At 40.7% G+C, this 25395-nt stretch overlaps 1 protein-coding gene and 1 long non-coding RNA gene across 3 annotated transcripts in view; both read right to left on the bottom strand.

The window, feature by feature from the left end:
- Window positions 1-5734: 5734 nt before the first annotated feature.
- EPRS1 (glutamyl-prolyl-tRNA synthetase 1) overlaps window positions 5735-25395 on the bottom strand; it is an 80942-nt gene continuing 61281 nt past the window's right edge. For both annotated transcript variants that reach the window (XM_003807182.6, XM_034947110.3), the window contains 12 exons: window positions 23993-24044; window positions 22985-23194; window positions 22567-22639; window positions 21184-21263; window positions 20559-20660; window positions 19888-20043; window positions 19219-19416; window positions 18348-18521; window positions 10392-10552; window positions 9224-9302; window positions 6193-6257; window positions 5735-6091 (listed from right to left, as the gene is read on the bottom strand). In XM_003807182.6, coding sequence (XP_003807230.2) covers window positions 5941-6091; window positions 6193-6257; window positions 9224-9302; window positions 10392-10552; window positions 18348-18521; window positions 19219-19416; window positions 19888-20043; window positions 20559-20660; window positions 21184-21263; window positions 22567-22639; window positions 22985-23194; window positions 23993-24044 — 1501 coding nt within the window. In that variant the 3' untranslated portion in view covers window positions 5735-5940. The remainder of the gene's footprint in view (window positions 6092-6192; window positions 6258-9223; window positions 9303-10391; window positions 10553-18347; window positions 18522-19218; window positions 19417-19887; window positions 20044-20558; window positions 20661-21183; window positions 21264-22566; window positions 22640-22984; window positions 23195-23992; window positions 24045-25395) is intronic.
- Window positions 16391-18341, bottom strand: LOC134729175 (uncharacterized). The gene is made up of 2 exons (XR_010110059.1): window positions 17003-18341; window positions 16391-16513 (listed from the first exon to the last, which is right to left on the bottom strand). It is a non-coding gene; the product is annotated as an uncharacterized LOC134729175 (long non-coding RNA).

Here is a 25395-nt window from a genome sequence, read left to right as displayed (position 1 = left end):
TTCTCTTAAAATAAATAAATCAATAATAAATAAAATGGTGCAACCACTATGGAAAACAATATAACAGTTCTTTAAAACTTAAAAATAGAATTGCCATATGATCCAGCAATTCCACTTCTGGGTATAGAAACTTGAAAAGATTTGACAGCAGGGCCCTGAAGAGGTATGTACACCCCATGTTCATAGCATCATTCACAATAGCCAAAAAGCAGAAGCAATCCAAGTGTCCATCAACAGATGAATTTTTTTAATGGGGTCTACATACATACAAGCACATATTATTCCACCTTAAAAGGAAGAAAATTCCAATACATGCTAAAACATAGATAAACCTTGAGGACATTTGCTAGGTGGAATAAACCAGCCACAAAAAGATGAATATTGTATGAGTCCACTTATATGAGGTATCTACAGTCAAGTTCAAATTCACAAAAATGGAAGGGAGAATGACGGTTGCCAGGGGCTGAAGGGAAGGTGACACGGGGCAGTTGTTTAGTGGCTACAGAGTTTTGGTTTTGCAAGGATAAAAAAAGATGAGACTGGGTGCACAACTATGTGGATATACTTAACACTACTGAACTGTACACTTAAAAATGGTTACGATAGTAAATGTTATGTTATATGTATTTTACCACACTCCAATTTTTTTAAATTATTAATAATTTCAAGACAGCAACAGCAGAGCACTAAACCAAGCACAGAGCCCGGTGCAACTGCTCAGGTCGCACACACATGAAGCTGGCTGGTATCCAGGAGATTTTGAAATTAAAGTCAACAGCATGTGCTGAGTAATTAAACATAAGGTAGGAGAGAGGCAATAGTCAAGACAGCACTAGGGGCTGGGCACGGTAGCTCATGCCTGTAATCTCAGCACTTTGGGAGGTCGAGGTGGATGGATCACTTGAACCCAGGAGTTCGAGACCAGCCTGGGCAACATGGTGAAACCCCTATCTCTACAAAAAATGGAAAAATTAGCCGGGCATGGTTGTACCCCTGTAGTCCCAGCTACTCGGGAGGCTGAGGCACAAGAATCGATTGAATTCGGAAGATGGAGGTTGCAGTGAGCCGAGATCACACCACTGCACTCCAGCCTGGCGGCAACGGAGTAAGACTCTGTCTCCAAAACAACAACAAAAACAAAGATGGCACTAGAGTTTTGACCTGGAAGAGTGATATTGCAACTGAGATGAAGGCAAGACGAAGTTGACTGTTGCAGGAGCAGCATGGGGCGAGGGGTGGAAATGATGTTAAGTTTGGATATTATATTTATAAATATCCAAGTTGGAAGCTAGTTGGGAGTTGAATGACCCTGGAGTTCAGGGGAGGGTGAACTCAAGAGTTGATAATTTATAACATTAAAAGCCATGAGACTGGATGAGGCCACCAAGAAAATGTGAAGAGAAGAAAATATGAAGAGGTGAGAAGGAAGGACTAGAGAGATAAAAGGAAAAATAGAAGAGTATAGTGTTTTGAAGGCCAAGGAAGAATGTGTTTCAAAGAGGAGGGAGAATCAGCTGAGTCAAGTGCTGCGAGGGCAAGCAAAATGAGGGCTGGAAATGCCGATGGGATTGCACCTTATGGAGGCCATGGGTGATCTTCACAAGAGTGGTTTCAGGGGAGTGCTGAGGGTAAATGAGACGGGGGCTCAAGAGAATGGAGAAGAGAAATTGGAGCTGGCAAGTGTGGATAATCCTTTCAATGAGTTTTGCTCTACACTGAAAGGGATGTGGAGTCAAGAAAGGGTATTTTTAGGTTGGGAAAAATAACAGCATGTTTGTAAGCTGATGGAAAGAACCAGGAGAGAAAGAAAACCTGATGATACATAGGGGAGAATTGCTGATGTGCCACGACTGAGAAGGCAAGAGGGGATGAGATTTAGTGCACACGTGGAGGGGTTGGCATCCACTCTGAGAACAGACAGTTCACCTGAAACAGCAGAGAAAGTGAAATGCATGGACATGAGTAGGTGGGTAGATGTGGTGGGAGGTCCCAGACGTTCTATCCTTATTGCCTCTGTCATCTCAGTGAAAGAGAAATCAAGATGATCAACTGAAAGTCAAAAAAAGGAAGCATTCGTATTTGAGGAGAGAAGGGTATGAAATAATTGTCTAGAAGAGTGAGAGAATGAATGAAGGAAATATGGTACAATTACATATTTACCCACATATAAAGTAATACTGATATTATCGTCACCACCAGCTCTTGTATCCCTCAACCTCCTCATCAACAGATATTTCATCACAAAATTTGGTTTTGGTGACATACTTCAAATGTATTTTGAAATATCCTTATTACATGATGCTTTTTAAATATTAATAAAATATTTTCTATCATTTCAGTACTTTTGATGTTCCAAACTCATACATTTTCCAGTAAAATTGAACAAAGACATTGGTCTAAAATTGCCTACTGACCACAAGAGGAATATGGTTCTACCTGTTATTTTAAGCCTGATGGTGTGGCAGAGTGATTTTCCAGGCCTTATCTCAACTACAAAGTTCTCAGTGTGTTGCCACTGGTGACGGGGATAATCTCATGATTAGATAAGACCCTCCTAGTCAGGGTCACCCAGACTATGGCCTCTTACTGACAACACTCAACCCAATTCAGTGCCCCATCTCACTTTCCACCACTGAGTGATTGCCTAATTTGGCATCTCAAACAGAACTACTGCAAGGACATACAGCCAAGAAAAAGAAAAATCATGTTTTGCTTTACTCACTAGTGTATCCTCTGGCGCTGTGCACAGAGCAGGCACTCAAATTTGTTAAATGGCTAGCACTTTCTAGACATAGTAAAAGTGACAAGCAAAGGACCAAAGTTATGTTTGAAAATAACAGGGTAGTGGTAGCTACTTCCCCCAACTTTTTGATGGTACTGGCAACCCCTGAACACCACAGTTATATGGCAGATAACTAATATTAATAACTAGAGTCAGACGTAAATAGGGTGATCTCTCCACTCTCTGGTCAAAATGCCTTCCTCCTTGCTTGCTTGATGAATGTTCTGATGCTGCTATTATCAAGACTTAAATCCTCTTCACTGGCAAGCCAACCGTTATTGTCCAATTCTCATTAAGGATTCATGTGATTTACTGGCATAATGAAAAACACACTCTCATGGATGAACTAGAAATTGCTAAGATGTAATGTAGTACACTGGCCCCAGTGAACGGAGTAGTAGTAAATATGCCTTGACCTGCTTTCTTTTGGCTACAATAAACACGAAGCACATAATCACAAACTGTCAGTCATACATCTAGTTTACAGCTGTCACCTGCAAATAAAATCGTGTTCATTTCATTCAGGTTCATGTACTCTTTTGAAAAGCGCACACTCAAGAAAATATTTTGATACTTTAGCTGAACCTCAACTTATGAAAAAAGGCCAATGTGCCAGAGGTACATTTTGAGTAAAGGATTCCCTGCTTAACAAAAGTACTTAATGTAGAGTTTCTTTAAATAGTGACTTCCTTTAAAGCAGCAAACTTCAAGCTTTTCTGTCATTAGTGCTACTCATCTGAAGTTTCAAAACGTAATATTAAGGATTTCTCTTTGCACCAGAGATGGCCACCTCCTCCAAAATGGCCAGTGGCTACAGGGAAAAATGTGAATAATCTCTAGTGTACTTTTTGGGCTTTTATCATGGACTGGTTAAAAAAAAAAAGCCTTGTCCCCTAAAAGCATTTATGTTGGTTTGCAGAAAAACAATTAGCAGCTAAAGTAACTACTATAACTAGAATTATATATTAGAAGCAACTTCCAGTTGACCCTACATAATGGTCATAACCAACAACAGCTATTTATTATGTGCTGGGCATTGGTTTAACTGCCTTCCTCTATGAGGTAGAGTAACTGAGATAGCTGTTAGACTTTTCTCCATTTTATAACTGAACTTAGGCAGTTTATGTAGACACTTAGAAGGCAAAGCATTCTGAACTGCCATAAATGAATACAAAATTATGATTCTGAGTATAAAAATGTGACTATATATATTTCAGTCCATTGAAATCAATTTCACTAACAGGTATATGAATGCACATATTCAAGACATGAGTCTTGAAAGCATGCTCTATTTAGTCTGCTTTCAACTGACAATTTCCTACCAATGTTAAGAACAGTTCTTGCTTTCTCATACAGTGTGTGCTTTTGTTCTTTTCCATCTCTTGTTCTCTCTACCTGGAATGTCCTTCCTCCTTCCTCTACCTATTGAAATTGTACTCATCCTTCAAAGCACAGCTCAAAATGCAAGTCCTTTTTTTTTTTTTTTTTTTTAAATGCAAGTCCTTTCTGATGCATTTTCCTTTACTGGTGTATTTATCACTACCAAGTGTAAAAGCATTTTGGAAGAGATTTACCAAGTGGACTGGAAATATTGGTAAAAGATTGACCAAGTGGACTAGAAATGAGGGAGGAAAGGCATTTTCCCAGCAAAGGGCACAGGCAGGAAATAGCCACGTTGTTTCCAGGAAACCCCAAATGGTTAGGTTGCAAAGGACTTTGCTGGATTGAAAAGGAAACTAGATGGGCTAGTTTAAATTTTATCTTTTAAGTGATGGTGAACTACAAAGGGATGTTAAGGGGAAGAAAAAATTCTTAATAAACTGTTAGGAAAAAGAAAAACAACACTGTGAAAACGTGGACTGGACTGGAGATGACTGGAGTCCATTGCAGTAATCAGCACAAGAGGTACCAAGGCCTGCAGGCAATCCACAGGTTTTTGAAAGGGAGTACCCAAGAGGAATTAGAGGTAATAGCAACATGTTTTGCTGGCCGAGTGAATATGGATGATGGTGCTGGAGGGACAGCCCAGGGGGGCTCTCAGTTTTCTGGTTTGGGTTATGACGAACGTTTTGGCAATGCCAATCTTCTGGGCAGGAAATACTATAGGAGGAGGTCTGGCGGTAAAGAGTGAAATGAGCTTTTTGGGACATGTTGACCTGAATGGCTGATGGGACACTCAAGAGAATTGAGTATGCAGTTGGAAAAGATCTAGAACTCAGACATACAGATAAAAATATTGGAGTCATTAGCCTATTAATGCTATTTGAAACTGTGTGATTAGATGAGGCTGATTAGGCATGAGAAGACGGCCAAATATGGAAGTTTAGTAAACCAATGTCAAAGACGCATACCCAGGAAGAAAAGTCAGTGAAAGACATGGAACTAAAAAGGGTCAGAGATGTAGGAGGGCAGGTCATAGGAATAATTTTTTTAAAAAAGTATCAAATGCACCGGAGTGATATGGTAAGACATGAAACTAAGAAGTCAACATGAGCTTTGCTCAGGAGTACCCTTCATGATCTCAGTGAAAACAGTGCTATGGTGGGGGCAGAAGGGTGAGGAAAAGTAGAAAGTTTAAAGAAGGGAGGAGGGCTTATCACTCTTTCAGACAGAAACTGTAACCCTTATTTCAAAGACCTGATAGTAACTAGAGAAAGACAGAAGTTCAAGGGAAATCTTTATTATTGTTGCTTTTTCCATTTGTGGGTTTGCTTTGTTTTTTAAACAGAAAGATTTAGGACAATTTCAGATTCTGTATTAGGAGCTATGGAAAGAAAGTGCTTCGAGACTTATCAATGTAGGGTATAACTGGCGGTTCAGGGTCTGAGACATGTTGGGAGTGCTTAGATCAATAACAGATATCTGGCTTTCAATTGTCTTCATCTCTTTGTAGAAATTTCCTCATAGTACATAATGCACATTTTTCAGAAACAAATGAATACAAAAACCATATTAGTTCATGATATTTATTACTGGAGTTGTTTACAGAAAAGTCTTTTATCCACTGTTAACTTAGGCATAAGAATAATTGTCTTGTGTGACTTCATTTTAGAACTTCTACTTTTTAAAAAATCATAAAACGGTCTGTATCTGAGAAGATACTAATATCAATGCTTTAAAAAGTGAGAGGAGTTGAAGAGGGGGCTTTCGTTCATCCCTCAGTAGCTGCGACCAAATAAGGTGTAGTACTTGGCAGGGTTCTTGCCACAGACACATTTGGCTCCAGGCTGCAGTTCACAGAGTGGTTTGAAGGGGATGCAAAGGCTTTTAGCTCCCATGGATGGAGCACCAGGTTCAAGATCTTGATCCCTGAAATTAATAACAAATAAGAATTCCACTCATTTATGCTGCAAATTGCTATTCCTTTCCATTGCAATTTTTCAAAAATTTTGCCAGTTAATTAGGTTTACCTGGCAGTAGTCTTTTTGATCCAGTCCTCACAGTCAATTTCCCCACAGAATGGAATCTGAACAATCTAATTAAGAAAAGGAAAAGTAATCAGTATTTATAACTCCTTCAATTCTATTCTGCAGAAGGAACGTTTGAGTTCTATATTAAACTGGCAAGCAAAAAGTATAGGTCTCCCAACCTTTTTTCAGGCTATGATACCTTTGCAAACCTACTAGGAACTTTGCTCAGTTATAAAAGATAGGAAAGAATGTTTTTCCACTATCCAAAACCCACGCTCACAGCACATCAAGACACAACAAAGACATCTTTGCAGTACCCTCAAATCTCCCATAAACTGGCTAAAACACAGTGGCTGAAAAGAAGTTGAACTCCAGTTATATCTCCCTCATTTCAAACCTGGACTACACCTGCTCTACCTATCTAAATAGTTATCAGGAGGAGAAAAGGAACATCAAAAATAGCAAACTGATTTTTAATGTGTTGTTAACAGTAACAATTAACAATCACGCAAATTTCACTTTATGCCACAGTGTTCCTAACATGTTATATAGGTAAGTGGATCATTTTTAAAGTCCTAAAATCATTTTGTGTAAGGAAAAAAAAGAAAAAAACCTTTCAATTTTTCATTCTTAGACTACATAAAACAAAGGCCGAATCAAGATACTTAGGATTTTATTTTAATTTTGAAATTTGCCATGTGTTTGAAAATCTCTAGCTCTGGGTTTTCTTTTAATAAATTGTGGATGTCAGACTAGACAAGCGTTAAAAAAAAATTTTTTTTTTGAGACACAGTCTTACTCTGTCACCCAGGATGGAGTACAGTGGCACAATCTTGGCTCATTGCAACCTCTGCCTCTTGGGTTCAAGCAATTCTCGTGCCCCAGCCTCCTAGTGTAGCTGGAATTACAGGCGTGTGCCACCATGCCCAGCTAATTTGTGTAATTTTAGTAGAGACGGGGTTTCGCCATGTTGGCCAGGCTGGTCTCAAACTCCTGGCCTCAAGCAGTCCACCCACCTCGGCCTCCCAAAGTGCTGGGATTACAGGTGTGAGCCACCGGGCCCAGCCAACAAGTATTAAAATTTCTCCCAGTTGTGAATGCTAATTTTTAAAGCATGTCTACTTCAAAATGAGGTTTGTCTTCAATAACAATTATGTAGTAGCCCTATAAAATATTCCTGGAGAGTTAATGAGGGGAATAGCAAAGTTGTGAATAATCTCCACATATTAGAAATACAGTGTAAAGCAGCTGAAAATCTAGAGATCTATGAAGGTGGAGACCCAAGAGACATTGGCAGTAACAGCAACATGCTTCCAGCTTCTTCAGCAGCTTCTCATCAACTGCTCTCAGCCACACAAAATCATAAATTAAAGTGAAAGAAAAAACACAGTGCTACAGATGTCTACCCACTGTCTAGCCTTCTATTAAAAGTAGGAAGTTTGAGGCCAGGTGCGGTGGCTCACGCCTGTAATCCCAGCACTTTGGGAGGCCACGGCAGGTGGGTCACCTGAGGTCAGAGTTTAAGACCAGCCTGGCCAAAATGGCAAAACCCCATCTCTACTAAAAATACAAAAATTAGCTGCGTGTCATGGCAGGCGCCTGTAATCCCAGCCACGTGGAAGGCTGAGGCAGGAGAATCGCTTGAACTCGGGAGGCAGAGGTTGCAGTGAGCCGAGATCATGGCACTGTACTCCAGCCTGGGCAACAAAGCAAGACCCTGTACCAAAAAAAAAAAAAAAAAAAAAGCAGGAAGTTTGAGTCAAGTGAAAAATTACAGAAACCAGAAAGGTGAAAAATTACAAAAGCAATAACCCAATAAGGATAGAAGGCTAAATACTGAAGAATTATAGATCTAAAGAGGATTTTGATATTATCTATTTTGTACTCATTTTACAGAATAGTAAAATGAAAGCCAGAGAGATTAATTTTCCCAGCTCAGGAAATAAGAGACATATTAATACGTTATGACCATAAAAATTAAAGCTTTACATAAATTCATGCTCATTCTCAGCATGAATTTAAAACACAAAAAAAGATACAGAGGAAAATGCATTAAACCTAGTCAGAAGAGTGATCTAAATTCTGTATAGTTTGGGGTATTCATTTAAGACACTGGCCCATGGTTTTCTCACTTGTAACCTGAGGACACAGGATTGGTTGTATATTCAAACATGTATACCAGAATACTAAAGTCCATAAGTGATTCATTCCAATAATTAAATAACTTCGCAAATCTGAAATTCTTCTTTATGAAACTTTAAAGTTTCAGCTCGAAACAACTGCATATACCCAATATATAAAATCAATTAAATCTTAAAGAGCCATTAACTACCTAATTAGGAAAGCCTATGGAGTTCTAAGGAGCCAGGTAGCCCCTCATTATGAAAAACAGGCTTAGAATAAGCAACACTTTTCTTCTCATTATTCAGAAAGTTCAATCAATTGAGAGCTGAGTATGTACAGTCAGGGAATGGAAAGAAACTGACTTTTCGCCTTGTTTTAGGCAGCCGCATATGACAGCTCTAAAGCTAGAACAATGGTTACTTTAGGAACTTACAAGAAACTGAAATAACACAGATTTTCAATAAAGAAATAAGGAGACATACAGAATTAATGTTCTTTAGAAAGTAGCATATCAAACATGGGGAAAAAAAACTTACATAATCAGTTCACAAGTATTACCCCCAAAATGGTATAATGTTGTAATGCTTTAGAAAAGCCAGTAGAAAACAAAGACTATATACATATATATACACACACACATACACACACACTATATTTATATATGACATATATAAATATAAAACAAAGACTATATATTTAGATTATATATTTATATGACATATAAATATAAAACAAAGACTATATATTTAGATTATATATTTATACATATATATAAATGTTGAGTAATGTACTATCTTTTTATGTGATTGGCTTAAAAAGGTATTAATACCATGCATAAATTCAATGAGCCTTAAAATACAATTTACTGAAATATTCTTATACTGAAAAGTTTTCCAAACTCTCTGACCTTTCCAGAATCGAGTATCTTCTGAAAGTCTTCCATTGTATTAGCCACAACCATATGAGTCTTAAGGTCTTCAGAAGCCCTACCAAACAAAATTAGAAAACAATACATAATTGTTCTCACAAATATGACAAAGTTTTATGAAACACATAAGCACAATTTAATGAAAAGACAACCTGGGAGTCAGAAGGACTCAATTTGAATCTCAAGTCTATCACTCATAGTGACCATCAGTATATCAGAGTTACCTTATCATTGCACTATTGTGAGCCTTAAATGCATGGGAAATGTGTTAAGCACACAACAGGTGATCATAACTTTTGTTACTGCTGTTAAATCTCTAATGACCAACATTCTTTTCCTGGCATTAACACATTACCTATGGGAGTCTATGTTATTTTTTAAACCTCCCTGGTCTTAAATATTTCCAGATTCAGAGGAATATATATATATCTTTTATCAATATATAAGTGCCCTTATATAAGATGCAGGCATTACCCTCTCCCAAACTGCACCTCCATCCTCAGTGGTAGTGGGCCTTCCTCTCTGCTTTCTGCTCCAGGTAGGCAGAGAAAGAAAACAGGGTGCCACACTAAGCCACTAATCTTCTGGTGCCTCTGCCTTGACTACCTTGAGATCTATGATTCTAAATGACTCTCTCCATAGGTGAGGGCGGCCCTAAGGCCTTCCTCTATCCCTCATTCCCAACCCCAGTCGGAGGTTCTCAGCCTTGGCTATATTATAATCCCCTGGGGGAGCTTTTAACAGTATAGTTTCCAGGCCCTCTCCAGTCCAATTAAATTAGTATCTCTAGGAAGGCACTGGTATTTACTAAAGCTTCCCAGGTGCTGCCAATGTGTACCCAGCAGATGACAGTCAATGCCTGAAGCCCTCACATTTATATCTCACAAAAGCCTAGATTTAAATTAACCCAAATTAGTCCAGGGGACAGAAACTTCATTGTTGCAAACCTAGTAGGAAGCAGGTGGCACTTAGAAAAATAACCATAATACAAGTAAAAAACCCAGAGAGTGGCAAATTAAGTAGCATGGGGGTTCAGAGGGAGGGAACAATTGCTTCCAATTGGGGCAACCCCAAAAATTCCTTGGTAAAGATCTCAAAGGTGGTGGAAGATCTGGAGAGAGAGACATAAGCAATTTTAAGAAACTACCTTGTGAAAAGGGTGACCTGGATGTCTTCCAAAATAGCTTGAAGTTTAGTCTCTGCCTCATTTTCAGCAACTGTCAGCTTTTCTCCAGTATCTCGTCTGACGGCTACAAACTGACAGCTCTTCATATCACGTGGTCCAACTTCAAGTCTAATGGGAACTCCCTATAAGATAAAAAAGGCAGTTAAAATGATATATGAATGTCTCCAGTTGAATATACAGATGTAATTCATGGCTTTATCTACCATAAACTATAAAAAACCCAAAAAACAAAGGCAAAGCCAAAAAAAACAAGAGAAAAAAAAAACAGGTAATACTGCTGAGATACTGTAGAAACCTATTCCAGTAAGAAGGCATAAACCTAAAAAAAAAATCTACTGCCCCAGAAGTTCTTCATGGAGAAACAGAGTAGTTTCTAGATCAGCATTCCCAACTTTTCTCACAAAATAGCATCCAGAAAACGTATTTGCATAGGAATGGGGTTAAACAAAGACTTTTTGAGGCTACAAGCCACTGAGGGGATCAGTAACATGACACAATTTTGACTCATTCCTGATACAGTGGTATTCTCTGGTTGAAAAGTCCTCATTCTGGGTACTGTTATCTTTAGCATGCATTATGATCACCCGGAAGGATTGTTAAAGCACAGATTTTGGGGTCCTGCCTCCAGAGTCTTTTATTAGAGTAGGTTGGGGATGCGACCTGAGAATTTGTTTTTTTTGTTTGTTTGAAGACAGAGTCTCACTGTTGACCAGACTGGAGTGCAGTGGCATGATCTTGGCTCACTACAACCTCCGCCTCCCAAGATCAATTGATTCTCATGCCTCAGCCTCCCGAGTAGCTGGGATTACAGGCACCTACCACCATGCCTGGCTAATTTTTGTATTTTTAGTAGACATGGGGTTTCACCACATTGACCAGGCTGGTGTCGAACACCTGGCCTCAACTGATCTGCCCGCCTCAGCCTCTCAAATTGCTGGGATTATAGACGTGAGCCACCGTACTTGGCCAAGAGTTTGTATTTCTAACAAGTTTCCAAGTGATGCTGACACTGCTGGTCCTAGGACCACAGTTTAAGAACCACTCCCCTATACTCTTTGGTTTTTCCAAAGCAACTTAAGGACAGACTATATGCAAGTTTACGACTTGGGAATGTTCAATCTTGTGAATGTGTATCCCGTAAGGGGATTAAAATCCTTAAGGCTTAGGGAAACACCACATTTTTAGGGCCCAGAACCTTATCTGATAAATAGTAGATTTTAAGTAATTTTTTTGAATGAATAATCCTCTAAAATTAACTTGGGATTTTCCTGAGTTACATGCTTCCATATACAATTTAGATGATGGGTGGTCACCCCAAAAATGCCATAGGAAAAATTTTAAATATTACTCTAGAAGTCCTTATTTACCCCTAGGGAAGACTTATTTTACAAAATGATATTAAAAAAAAAAACCACAATGGAACCAACTGTTGTATGCTAAATATTACATTATTTTATTGCTTTAGTTATTTATCCAATGTATTATACTGGATGTATTACATGCATTTGTAAGATACAGTGCTAAGTGCAATGAGATTTACAAGATGAATAAGAAATACATCTTGTCCTCAAGAAGCTTCATGCTTTGTAGGGTAAATAAGGCACACATATAAACAACAAAAATTAATACAGGAAGTCAGCAGTGAGAGAATATTCCTCAGCTGGAAGAGAGAAGAAAAGTTACTGGAGAAGGTAAAAATTAATAAGTAAATTATTCATCCGAATTAAAAAACATTCTATAAAAAACTGTCCTATAGTTACAAAAATGCCTATGTCATAAATGACAATGAAAGTCTGAGGAACTACTTCTGATTAAAGAAAACTAAAAGGCATGATGGCAAAATGCAATAGGACTGGATCCTACACTGAAAAAGGAGAGGGCCACTGGTAGCCCACAGCAGGGTGTCTGAGCCTGAGTCAGGCAAGAGAGCATCTGCACATGAGAACAGCTTTGTATAGGGTGACAGAGCCCATGAGGGATAAGGAGCCCATTCACGCAGAGGAGGGGGTAGCAATGGCAACGAGAGATTGGTGGCATACAGGGTGACTAATCTAATAAATTCATGTACTAAGGATAATTTGAGCTAGGTTTTTCATTGTCAGAAAAGGGAATTACAAGCACAAAATGGAGAAAAACTAGAATGCATCCTGTGGTGGTTTTTGTTGTTGTTGTTTTTCTTGAGACGGAGTTTCGCTCTTGTCACCCAGGCAGAAGTGCAATGGTGCAATCTGGGCTCACTGCAACCTCCGCCTCCCAGGTTCAAGTGATTCTCCTGCCTCAGCCTCCTGAGTAGCTGGGATTACAGGCACCCACCACAAAGCCCATCTAATTTTTCTATTTTTAGCAGACAGGGTTTCACCATGTTGGACAGGCTGGTGGTGAAATCCTGACCTCAGATGATCCACCTGCCTCAGCCTCCCAAGGTGCTGGGATTATAGGCATGAGCCACCACGCCAGGTCCACCCTGTGGTTTTTTATTGCAATTTGAAGTATAGATATAAACTCTTGGTTTTCAACATACATAAATAGATACGGAAATATGGTGGTAAAAGTGTACACGTATCTGTATGTGTGTATGGATATCTACATATATATACATATTCAGTAGCTCCATCTACTGAGAAGGCCCGGGAGAAGTGATAGCTCAAAAGCAATGAGCATACCCAGCACTAAATACCATTCTCCACTCAAAAGAACCAGAGCTTCTTAGAGATATGGCTAATTCCTGGGCCAGGGTAGAAAAAGTACAAGAGATTCAGAGAAGGACTGTGTGGTAGATAGAGCTCCCTCTCCCCTCTCCCCTCTCCCATCTCCCATCTCCCCTCTCCCCTCTCCCCTCTCCCCTCTCCCCTCTCCCCTCCCCCCTCCCCCGTCTCCCCGTCTCCCCTCTCCCCTCTCCCCTCTTTCCACGGTCTCCCTCTGATGCCGAGCCGAAGCTGGACGGTACTGCTGCCATCTCAGCTCACTGCAACCTCCCTGCCCGATTCTCCTGCCTCAGCCTGCCGAGTGCCTGCGATTGCAGGCGTGCGCCGCCACGCCTGACTGGTTTTCGAATTTTTTTGGTGGAGACGGGGTTTCGATGTGTCAGCTGGGCTGGTCTCCAGCTCCTAACCGCGAGTGATCCGCCAGCCTCGGCCTCCCGAGGTGCCGGGATTGCAGACGGAGTCTCGTTAACTCAGTGCTCAATGGCGCCCAGGCTGGAGTGCAGTGCCGTGATCTCGGCTCGCTACAACCACCTCCCAGCCGCCTGCCTTGGCCTCCCTAAGTGCCGAGATTGCAGCCTCTGCCTGGCAGCCACCGCCTGGCAGCCACCCCGTCTGGGAAGTGAGGAGCGTCTCCGCCTGACTGCCCATCGTCTGGGATGTGAGGAGCCCCTCTGCCTGGCTGCCCAGTCTGGAAAGTGAGGAGCGTCTCTGCCCGGCCGCCATCCCATCTAGGAAGTGAGGAGCGCCTCTTCCCGGCCGCCATCACATCTGGGAAGTGAGGAGCGTCTCTGCCCGGCCGCCCATCGTCTGAGATGTGGGGAGCACCTCTGCCCTGCCGCCCCGTCCGGGATGTGAGGAGTGTCTCTGCCCGGCCGCCCTGTCTGAGAAGTGAGGAGACCCTCTGCCTGGCAACCGCCCCGTCTGAGAAGTGAGGAGCCCCTCCGCCCGGCAGCCACCCCGTCTGAGAAGTGAGGAGCGTCCTCCCTCCTCATCTGGGAGGGAGGTGGGGGGGTCAGCCCCCCGCCTGGCCAGCCGCCCCGTCCGGGAGGTGAGGGGCACCTCTGCCCGGCTGCCCCTACCGGGAAGTGAGGAGCCCCTCTGCCCGGCCAGCCGCCTCGTCCGGGAGGGAGGTGGGGGGGTCAGCCCCCCGCCTGGCCAGCCGCCCCGTCCGGGAGGCGAGGGGTGCCTCTGCCCGGCCGCCCCTACTGGGAAGTGAGGAGCCCCTCTGCCCGGCCAGCCGCCCCGTCCGGGAGGGAGGTGGGGGGGTCAGCCCTCCTCCCGGCCAGCCGCCCCGTCCGGGAGGGAGGTGGGGGGATCAGCCCCCCGCCTGGCCAGCCGCCCCGTCCGGGAGGGAGGTGGGGGGATCAGCCCCCTGCCCGGCCAGCCGCCCTGTCCAGGAGGTGGGGGGGGCGCCTCTGCCCGGCCGCCCCTACTGGGAAGTGAGGAGCCCCTCTGCCCGGCCAGCCGCTCTGTCTGGGAGGGAGGTGGGGGGGTCAGCCCCCAGCCCGGCCAGCCGCCCCGTCCGGGAGGGAGGTGGGGGGGTTAGCCCCCCGCCTGGCCAGCCGCCCCATCCGGGAGGTGAGGGGCGCCTCTGCCCGGCCGCCCCTTCTGGGAAGTGAGGAGCCCCTCTGCCTGGCCAGCCGCCCCGTCCGGGAGGGAGGTGGGGGGGTCAGCCCCCCGCCCGGCCAGCCGCCCCGTCCGGGAGGGAGGTGGGGGGGTCAGCCCCCCGCCCGGCCAGCCGCCCCGTCCGGGAGGGAGGTGGGGGGGTCAGCCCCCCGCCCGGCCAGCCGCCCCGTCCGGGAGGGAGGTGGGGGGTCAGCCCCCCGCCCGGCCAGCCGCCCCGTCCGGGAGGGAGGTGGGGGGGTCAGCCCCCCGCCCGGCCAGCCGCCCCGTCCGGGAGGGAGGTGGGGGGATCAGCCCCCCGCCCGGCCAGCCGCCCTGTCCGGGAGGTGAGGGGCGCCTCTGCCCGGCCGCCCCTACAGGGAAGTGAGGAGCCCCTCTGCCCGGCCAGCCGCCCCCTCCGGGAGGGAGGTGGGGGGGTCAGCCCCCCGCCGGGCCAGCCGCCCCGTCGGGGAAGTGAGGGGCACCTCTGCCCGGCCGCCCCTACTGGGAAGTGAGGAGCCCCTCTGCCCGGCCACCACCCCATCTGGGAGGTGTACTCAACAGCTCATTGAGAACGGGCCATGAAGACAATGGTGGTTTTGTGGAATAGAAAGGGGGGAAAGGTGGGGAAAAGATTGAGAAATCGGATGGTTGCTGTGTCTGTGTAGAAAGAGGTAGACATGGGAGACTTTTCATTTTGTTCTGTACTAAGAAAAATTCTTCTGCCTTGGGATCCTGTTGATCTGTGACCTTACCCCCAACCCTGTGCTCTCTGAAACATGTGCTGTATCCACTCAGGGTTGAATGGATTAAGGGCGGTGCAAGATGTGCTTTGTTAAACAGATGCTTGAAGGCAGCATGTTCGTTAAGAGTCATCACCACTCCTTAATCTCAAGTACCCAGGGACACAAACACTGCGGAAGGCCGCAGGGTCCTCTGCCTAGGAAAACCAGAGAACTTTGTTCACTTGTTTATCTGCTGACCTTCCCTCCACTATTGTCCTGTGACCCTGCCAAATCCCCCTCTGCGAGAAACACCCAAGAATGATCAATAAAAAAGAAAAAAAAAAAAAAAAAAAAAGTACAAGATAAGCCTACAACATCTTGTGCCAAGCAGCAAGGAAGTGCTTAAAGAATGATGGAGAATGCCAAAAGGACACAAAACCAGCTTTAAGGGATCCTAATGGTCAAGCCTGAGACACTTTGAGCATCAAAACAAATAACCTTAGTAACAGATTCTATAACCCAGTGCTTAATACTGGAAACCATGGATCCATAAAATATGAATTAGCTAATAGAAAGGCTAATAAAAAATGTGCTGTGTCAAGATCACAATAATCAAAGAAAACCTGAGAAATGACTGCAGACTGAAAGAGACTAAAGATACATAATAACTACATGCAACACAGAATTCTGAACGAGGTCGTTCTGCTATAATGAAACACTAGTCAGACAGCTCCTGAAAGCTGAATGGGGGTCTAGAAGTAGACTATAGTAATGTATGAACACTACTATACTAACTTGTACTGTATTATGTAGGAGAATATGTTGGTTGTACTATGTTGCTTGTGCTGTGATTATGTAGGAGAGTATGTTTGCAGGGTGATGGAGCATCAGGTTAGCATCTTATTTTCAAATGATTCAAGCAGGAAAATTTAATTATTTGTATTGGACTTGCTTTATTATAAGTTGGTGACTGTTGCATGATAAAAAAATTTTACAACCCAGGTAGAAGAAATCGCACAAGTAAAGACACAGAGGTGGAAAAACAGGCTGTCTGTGAAGAAGAGAGAAAAGGGCATATGAAAGGGGATAATGAAAAGTGAAAGTTGGAAAGGTAATCTGAAGCCAAATCATGGAGGAGGCAAATATTTTGTTGATAGTTTTTTTCTAAAACTAGTTACAAATTTAACTTTAAAAGATTCGTGTTTTGTTTCAATAGCAACACAGAATTATCTTACTCTTTCCACATAGTAAAAAGAAAAGTAGTTAATTCACTCAGATTATTTTCCCCTTTATACTTTCATAATATAGGAAGGGGTACCAAAGAAGAATTACAGGAGTTGCTGGGTTCTGGCCTCACAATCAAACAATATTATAGCTCATTTATTAATCTGAATAAGTTTCAAAATGCACATATACATCGCTCACACACTTTGGTCAATCGCTGTCAAATAAATATAAATCCAGATCTCCTAAAATATTTTTTCTTAGAAATTCTTTGACTAAATGGAATTAAAATGGCATTAAAAAGTATAACTAATACCTTCCACTAGATAGTGAACTCTCTTTCTCAATGTTCTTTAACTTGAGGCGTCAAGTTTAGAACTTAGGTGCTTTATTTTCTTTCCTGAGGAATACAGACAACGAAGCTGTAGAAGACCCAACTCATACTAAGAATACCTCCCCAGCATAGTGTAGGCTCACTAGGGTACTAAAAGAAGAGTGACAAAGACAAAGCCAAGTCAGTCTAAGGATGAGAAATGAATAAAAGAGGAAAGGGTACAAAGAATTCAGGAATGAACGTGGATGGTTTTTTCTTTTTAATCCCGCTAGTAGCCAGCAGTAAATTTCTCCTTTAACATTTTATAGCCCAGGTTAAGTAGAAATCAGTTTAGAGAAACTGCTACTGGCATCACACAATAGCTATTTATAAGTAAGCAAAAAGGAGTGCAATTAAAAAGGAAATGACATGAAAAAAAATCATGTTTAGAAAAGCATATAAAGAAGCTGGTATATTACATAAAAGGGAAACAATTATCAATATAATTACCATTCCTCAGCACAGGAAATTTACCTCAGGGGCAATTTGAAACAAATAAGATGATAAATATTAGCAACTTTGGGAACCCTAGATGTATAAATACCTAATAATCCCAATATTGCTGAGCTTCCATAGTTTGAAAGCATGCAGCTGCAATCTCAATACATTCTCTCATACTGTCGCCTATAATATCAATTTATATAGTCTCGATTCCTAATTTCTAGATCCAGTAAGATTCCCTCTTTCAGCATAAGAAAAAAATATTATAAGTTTATAAAACAGAATTAAGGCCACAGATAATCTATTAATGACAATGTGCAATAAATGAAAGTTATATTACAAACAATAAAGCAGAATTTAGACTGGCTTTAATAAACAAAATAAAAATCAACAAACTGGTATGAAACAATGTGGTGTGAAAACTCAAGAATAAAATTAATCTCAAATGTTTCACTATTAGCTATAACAAACACAGCTAAGTGATGTCCATGTACTGTTATTCTGGTGGTCTTACTATGTAAATAACTTATTTATTTTATGAATTCCTGGCATAAACATTTTAGTATACCAGCTACGTGAGGGTAATCATAAACAAGCGCTCAAGATCGTTTTTATTCTAACATAATAAAAATAAGCTTCCACAAAAACTATTTTAAATTTAGGTATCACTATTGCAAAGCTATGAACTGTGTCAGTGCTCAACAGTTTAAGTGAAGAAGAAGAAAACTCACAACTATCAAAATAGAGGAAAGTAATGAGAAAGCTCAAGTTTTATAAAAACATGCAGAGGAAAATCTAAACTCAAATTGCAGATGTTGGGGGTAAAAGATAAAACTTAGGAATTTACCTTGAGCTCCCAGTGATTGAATTTCCAACCTGGAGAATAATTATCTCGTAAATCAGCTCTAACGCGGATGTTAACCCTGAGTAACCGCCTTCGATAATCATTGCATTTTGCAATCAGCGCTTCTTTGTCTTCTTCAGAAAGTGCATTGGTAATGCCACAAGGAATAATCACCACCTAGAATCCAGCACAATGTCCCAAATGTATGCAAAGAAACAGATATAGAAGTAATGAGCTCTCAGAAGTTGAAACCTACCAGTGGCTATATTATTAACACAAATCAGCTGTGTGATTTCTAATCTTATATATAATGTCTACTAATTACCTGCAAATCACTTACCCGTGCTAAATGCATTTTCATCTGACCTACTATATTTCACTTAATCTATTTTTCATATGTGTGTGTGTATATATATATATATATATTTTCCCCCCCCAGCCTCCCAAGTAGCTGGGACTATCAGTGCATGCCACCACACCTGGCTAATTTTTTGTAGACTAGATTTTGCCATGTTGCCCAGGCTTAGTCTCAAACTCCTGGGCTCAAGCAATCTGCCCGCCTTGGCGTCCCACAGTGCTGGGATTACAGGCGTGAGCCTGCATGCCCAGCTCATTTAACATACTATAAACCGTTTTTAAAAAATGAGTTCTAAAAATGTTTATATAAGTAGCTTAAAAATTAAAAGAGTAAGAAACAATAAATAAATAATACACACAGTTACAAAACACTAGGGTCCAGACTGCATTCCACGTTGTTTTTATTATCAGAGAAGTCTGCCTGAATGATATTCAGAAAATCACCCTTTCAAATTTCCTTTAGTAAATATGGCTTGTATTTTATAAAATGAGTGATAAACAGGAATATTTTCCTTACCTGAACACATGCTACACGGGGTGGTAATACTAAACCCATGTTGTCCCCATGAACCATGGTCATAACACCAATAGTTCGAGTTGTCAGGCCCCAGGAGTTTTGATAGGCAAATTGCTTCTCTCCTGGTATCTTTGGATCTTCAAAAACGATTTCAAACATTTTGGAAAAATTCTGCCCTAAATGATGTGATGTTCCTCCCTAAAATAGAGAGAGAAAAATAAGCTTCATTTTTAATAACCTATTATGCCCTTGAAAATGATTACTATAAGATCACATGCTTTAAAATGGCACTATACTTTTTTTCTCCCTTTTTTTACATTAAATAAGGTTTTTAATTATAAGCATAATTACCATAATAAGAGATTAAGATTAGTCAAAAAATACTATTTACAAGCATTTTGCTCTGGGCAGCCCCTTTTATAGCAGTAATTTTACCTACAACAGTTAAAAAGGAATTCATATTTTAGTAGTAATTCAGGATACATACTATGACTTAATGAACCATGGAGACAGAGGAATGGGATAGATTTGTTTGAAATTATTATACGAAAGTACATGAAACACTTATTTTTTAAAAGAGTCTACTTCTGTGACGACAGAAGAAATTATTGGATCTGTCCATGGACTGTGCTTACAGTGACCTACGAATCCTGTGTGGCAGTTTGATACCTGGATAGCTCTTCCACTAGCAGATATAAATGCTTCTATTGTAGTTGTATAGTCTCCTCCTGCAAATTTTTCCTTTTCCGTCTTTCTTCCTTTTACAACAGGAATTGCCAGGAGTTCTTCATATACCTGAGCGTATAAGTCAAGTATCTGCAAGACCTGTAACATTTTAAATGTAAATGTGTTCAAATTTAGGGTACATTTATTCATTAAGATCTATAAAACTGCACTACTTAAGACTAATTGTGTGGGAAAAGCAATCTGAACAATAAAAACCTCTTTTTATGAAAAGGTTAAAGCAGCCAGTGTGAACTTATTAAGAAAGATATTCAATGAAGCAATGTAAAAAGAAGTCAAATAACTTTTTAAAATGTATATATAAGTTTAGAATATGAGAAAATAAATGTTAAGAAACATATACAGTATCAAAATGCAAATTTCCTGAAAAATAATTTTTTCTACACATTAAAGTCCAGAAGTATTTTCACCTAAAAATTTAAAAGAGCCTATTTCCTTAATAATAACATTCCAATAAGCAGTTACTTAAATCCATGAACATTTGAATTAATTTGATTTTGCTTTTAACAGGTGTTACATACATTTTAAATAACAAAATTGCAGAACCTGAACAAAAATAATGGAACATAGTTAATATGGAAAATAACTTTTTATACCTCTTCCGCTGCCTCTTCCATGGTTGCAAAAGCACTGTGCCCTTCCTGCCAAAGAAATTCACGAGTACGTAGGAAAGGCTGAGGGTGCTTGAATTCCCAACGCTGGAAGAGGCAAGAAAACAATTTAGTCATTATAAAGAGCTTTTCAATTTTTTTTTTTGGAGACAGGGTCTTGCTCTGTCCCCCAGGCTGCAGTGCAGTGGTGCAATCATGACTCACTGAAACCTCTGCCTCCCAGGCTCAAATGATCCTTCTACCTTAGCCTCCCAAGTAGCTGGGCTACAGGTGCATGCCAATGCAGCTGGCTAATTTTTGCATTTTTAGTAGAGATGTGGTTTTGCCATGTTGCCCAGGCTGGTCTCAAAATCCTGGGCTCAAGTGATCTTGGGAGGTCCGCTCGACCTCCCAAAGTGCTGGGATTATAAGCATGAGCTGCCACGCCCAGCCACTTTCCAATTTTTATTACCATTTTATATAATAAGTAATCAAAAATTACAATTTATCTTAAACACTTCAAAAACAGTTCCATACTCCCAATCCTTTGAAAATAAAAACAAAATGTGCTTCAAAAAAAAAAAAAAAGAACATGAATAATAATAGAATACAAGAGGGGGTGAATACCTACCACCACATTGCACCACTGATTGAGCTTGATGGGCAGGTCTCTGTGTGACTGTACCCATTTTGCATATGCAGGATACATTACTGAAAGACACGGGAAAACAGAGACAGTCATTTAAGGTTTTAGGGATGTAACAGCTAAACCAGCAAGATAATTAATAGGAATTAAAATGTAATAAATAAATTTGAAAAATAAAATGTATGTTTGTGTAAATATATTTCCAATGTTTATAATAAGTGAATAGTATTATCTATTTAATGAAGTGTATTACTCAAGGATACAAATCGAAACTTGATCATATTTTACATTCTTCACAGATTTTACATTCTTCACATAACAGTTAATGTACTTTGACGGTTTTCACATTTTGTTTTTAAAAACACAAATAAAGGTCATGTTCTATGTTAAGTTCTCTGCATTCATTGACCTGTTCAATTCTCACATTCAACCCACAAGAAGGTATCATAACTCAGTTTTAAAGACGTGGAAAGCTGAGTTTATAGAAGCTAAACAATTTGCTGAATCCAGCAGTTATGTATGAGAAGCAGAATTAATTTATATCTGATGCATCTACTCAGAGTATGAAAGCTCTTGCAATGAAGTGCAAAGTGAAGACACCTGTCTTAGAATAGCCTGCTCATGATCTATAATTAGTAAACCAAAACAAACAAAACTTTGCCAAATAGTCTGAGAGAAAAAAACTGGTATCACAATATTAATAATGTATTATACAAAAGTATCACTAGAAATATCAATAAGAACAGACAATCCTGAACTCTACAGATGAACGATCACTTTGAAAGACACTGTAAAGCCCAAAACCTCAAATTTTCCAAGAGCATTTCCATTTACCATACGTAATTTCAGAAAAATCATTTAATCTTTCAGAGACTTTTCTTTACCTGCAAAATGGAAATCACAGTAACTTTCCCTGCCTTCCTCACAACACTGTTGTAAGAATAACACGAGATGATGTAAAAGTACTTAGCAACCTATGAACACCCTACATGAATGCAAACCTAAATGTATTATTAAAATTTAAAAATAATTATGGCATAAAAATTGCATTTGCAATATTATAATCAATTCCAACAATAAAAATTATTCTAAGAATAAAACTCCTTGAAAAGTCCTAAAAATTTACAGCATAAAAATGAGTATTTAAATTAAAAATCCTATAATTTAATGATAAAGAGCTCTACAATGAATATTAGAGAATAAAACTCTAGACAACTTAAGTTTGCATTCAATCTTCATCAACACTCATGAAATGTTATATCGTCAACAGAGATTATAGCTATCACAAAGCAAAAGCTGAGACTCAACTCTAGAGGCTGTCTCTAATGTTCAGTGAGCATTCTCCTGCACTCCAATGCCTATTCTCACCTGTTTCACTAGTAGGACGAATGGCAATTGGTTCTGCCAGCTCGGTTTTGCCAGATCTTGTAACCCAAGCAACCTAGTAAGAAAAAATCATTTTTCATACATTTTTTTTCAACAGCATTTTGGAGCAACAGTACAAATGCAGGCAAATTTCCTCTGTTTTAATTTTTGCTATATCAATTTAGGCAAGTTAAAATAGTCGCTGCTGTTCACTGTGAGGAAAGGTACGCACTTACTGACGTTCTAAATATTAAAAGTCAGTTAATTAATGTAACAAAATCATTACTTGCTATAAAGGTAGAAACAGAACTTTTTAACAAAAATGGCTTTATATTTTTCAAAATTGGTTGTTAAAAGTTGAAAATATATTTTCCAGTTTGTCAGAGAACATTGCAAAAAATAAAAATGCAAGCTCACTTACCTCTGGGGCAAAGTCAGCAACATGAGTCTTCTCTTTCTCTAATGCACTTTGAGACACAAACATGGGGAAGTAGCAGTTTTCAACACCAAGTTTCTTGATCTCAGCATCAAAAAAGTCCTTGATGGCTTCCCAAATGGCATAGGCCCAGGGACGAAGAATATAACAGCCACTTACGTCATGGTATTCAATCATTTCTGACTTTGTGATGACCTTTTTAAAAGAAAAATAGTCTTTAAAGCTTACATTGAACCAAAATTCTAGTATAAGTGGCAAGAGTATGATAACCAAAATTCAAATCTGGAGGCTTCTACTGTTGATACATCCCCTTAATGTGGGAGGTCATAATGGAAGTAAAACAGACCTGACTATACTGAAAAACAACATATAACAGGGTTCCAAACTCTCCATAAAACTTGAATTCCACCGGGCATTGTGGCTTAGGCCTGTAATCCCAGGACTTTGGGATGCCGAGGTGGGTGGATTGCCTGAGGTCAGGAGTTCGAGACCAGCCTGACCAATATGGTGAAACCCAGTCTCTACTAAAACTACAAAAATTAGCCGGGCGTGGTAGCGTGTGCCTGTAGTCCCAGGTACTCGGGAGGCTGAGGCAGGAGAATTGCTTGAACCCAGGAGGCGGAGATTGCAGTGAGCCAAGATCGCACCACTGCACACCAGCCTAGGCAACAGACTGATACTCCCGTCTCAAAAAAAAAAACTTGAATTCCAATCCTGCCTCTGCTATTGACTATATCTTTGTGGCTTTGAATTAATCCCTTTATCTCACCTAAAAAAAAAAATCAATCACTATCTCATGGTACTACTTTTCAATTCAAGACTTTATGTTAACATGTTGAAAAATAATGTCATGTTAAATGACTACACTGTGTATTATTAAAGGCATTATACAACATTATTACTATTGCCTTTGTGCCCGTATTTTAGAATCTGAACATAAAAAGCAGCCATTGAGAGCCTTAAAACATAAAAATCAACTGAATGCATACTCACCTGAGAATACCAATCAGCAAGATTTTCTTCTTTTTTTGCCTCAAGACCCAACCTGCAGATGTGAAAAGTAAAAGATAAATATCTTCATTCAGCAACTGCTTTAGGTTGAATAAAAATAAACCTCTAAAGTTCAAAATAGATTAGTCTTTCTTCAGTATGAGTTATTTCTGTATTTGTAACTCTTCTATATTCATTCCCAAGATAACGTTGTTGTTTTCTTGTTTTGTTTTTGAGACAGGGTCTTACTCTGTCACCCGGGCTGGAGCACAATGGTGTGATCCTGTCTCACTGCAACCTCGGACTCCTCAGCTCAAGAGATTCTCTCACCTCAGCCTCCCCAGTAGCTAGGACTACAGGTGCATACAACATCTGGCTTATTTTTTTATTTTTATTTTTTGGTAGAGGCAGGGTCTCGCTATGTTGCCCAGGCCAGTCTTGAACTCCTGGCCTCATGCAATCCTCCTGTTCTGGCCTCCCAGAGTGCTGGGATTACAGGCATGAGCCACCATGCCTAGCCCCTAAGATAATGTTTTTAACCTAAAAAAACAGTAGAAATGCTGGGCACAGTGGCTCACGCCTGTAATCCCACCACTTTGGGAGGCCAAGGCAGGCAGATCACCTGAGGTCAGGAGTTTGAGACCAGCCTGACCAACATGGAGAAACCCTGTCTCTACTAAAAACAAAATGAGCCAGGCGTGGTGGCGCATGCTTGTAATCCCAGCTACTCAGGAGGCTGAGGCAGGAGAATGAATCGCTTGAACCTGGGAGGTAAAGGCTGCAGTGAGCCGAGATTGCGCCATTGCACTCCAGCCTGGGCAACAAATGTGAAACTCCGTCTCAAAAGAAAAAAAAAAAAAAGAAAGAAACAAAAACAGCAGAGACATCTCTTAAAAAGTTGAGAGATATTGTCCACAAAATCTAGGAAAGCCAAATGTAACAAAAGCTATGATTCTATGCAGACATCTCTTTTACAAGATTCTTTTTAAGGCAATGTATTTGTAACAGAGACACAGCCTGTTCACACCTATTCTCCCACTAAAAAAGAAGAATCTTATGCCAGTTAAAATTATAGTAAGATCACTGTTTCACTGAAAGTAACACCTAAAAAGTAATAAAAACAATGGCTATAAATACACACACATATATGTGTGTACTGATGTGTGCATATTAGCCAAATTTATGTAAGTTTTTCTTTTTCTTTTTTTGAAACAGTCTCACCCCATCGCCCAGGCTGGAGTGCACTGGTGCAATCTAGACTCACTGCAACCTCCACCTCCCAGGTTTAAGCGATTCTCGTGCCTCAGCCCCCCTCCCCCACCCAAGTAGCTGGGATTACAGTTGTGTGCCACCATTCCTGGTTAATTTTTTTGTATTTTTAGTAGAGGCGGAGCTTTGACATGTTG

The sequence above is a fragment of the Pan paniscus genome, chromosome 1 (assembly GCF_029289425.2).
Source record: "Pan paniscus chromosome 1, NHGRI_mPanPan1-v2.0_pri, whole genome shotgun sequence".
NCBI classification, from domain to species: Eukaryota; Metazoa; Chordata; class Mammalia; order Primates; family Hominidae; genus Pan; species Pan paniscus.
This window is presented reverse-complemented; position numbering and strand designations above follow the sequence as displayed.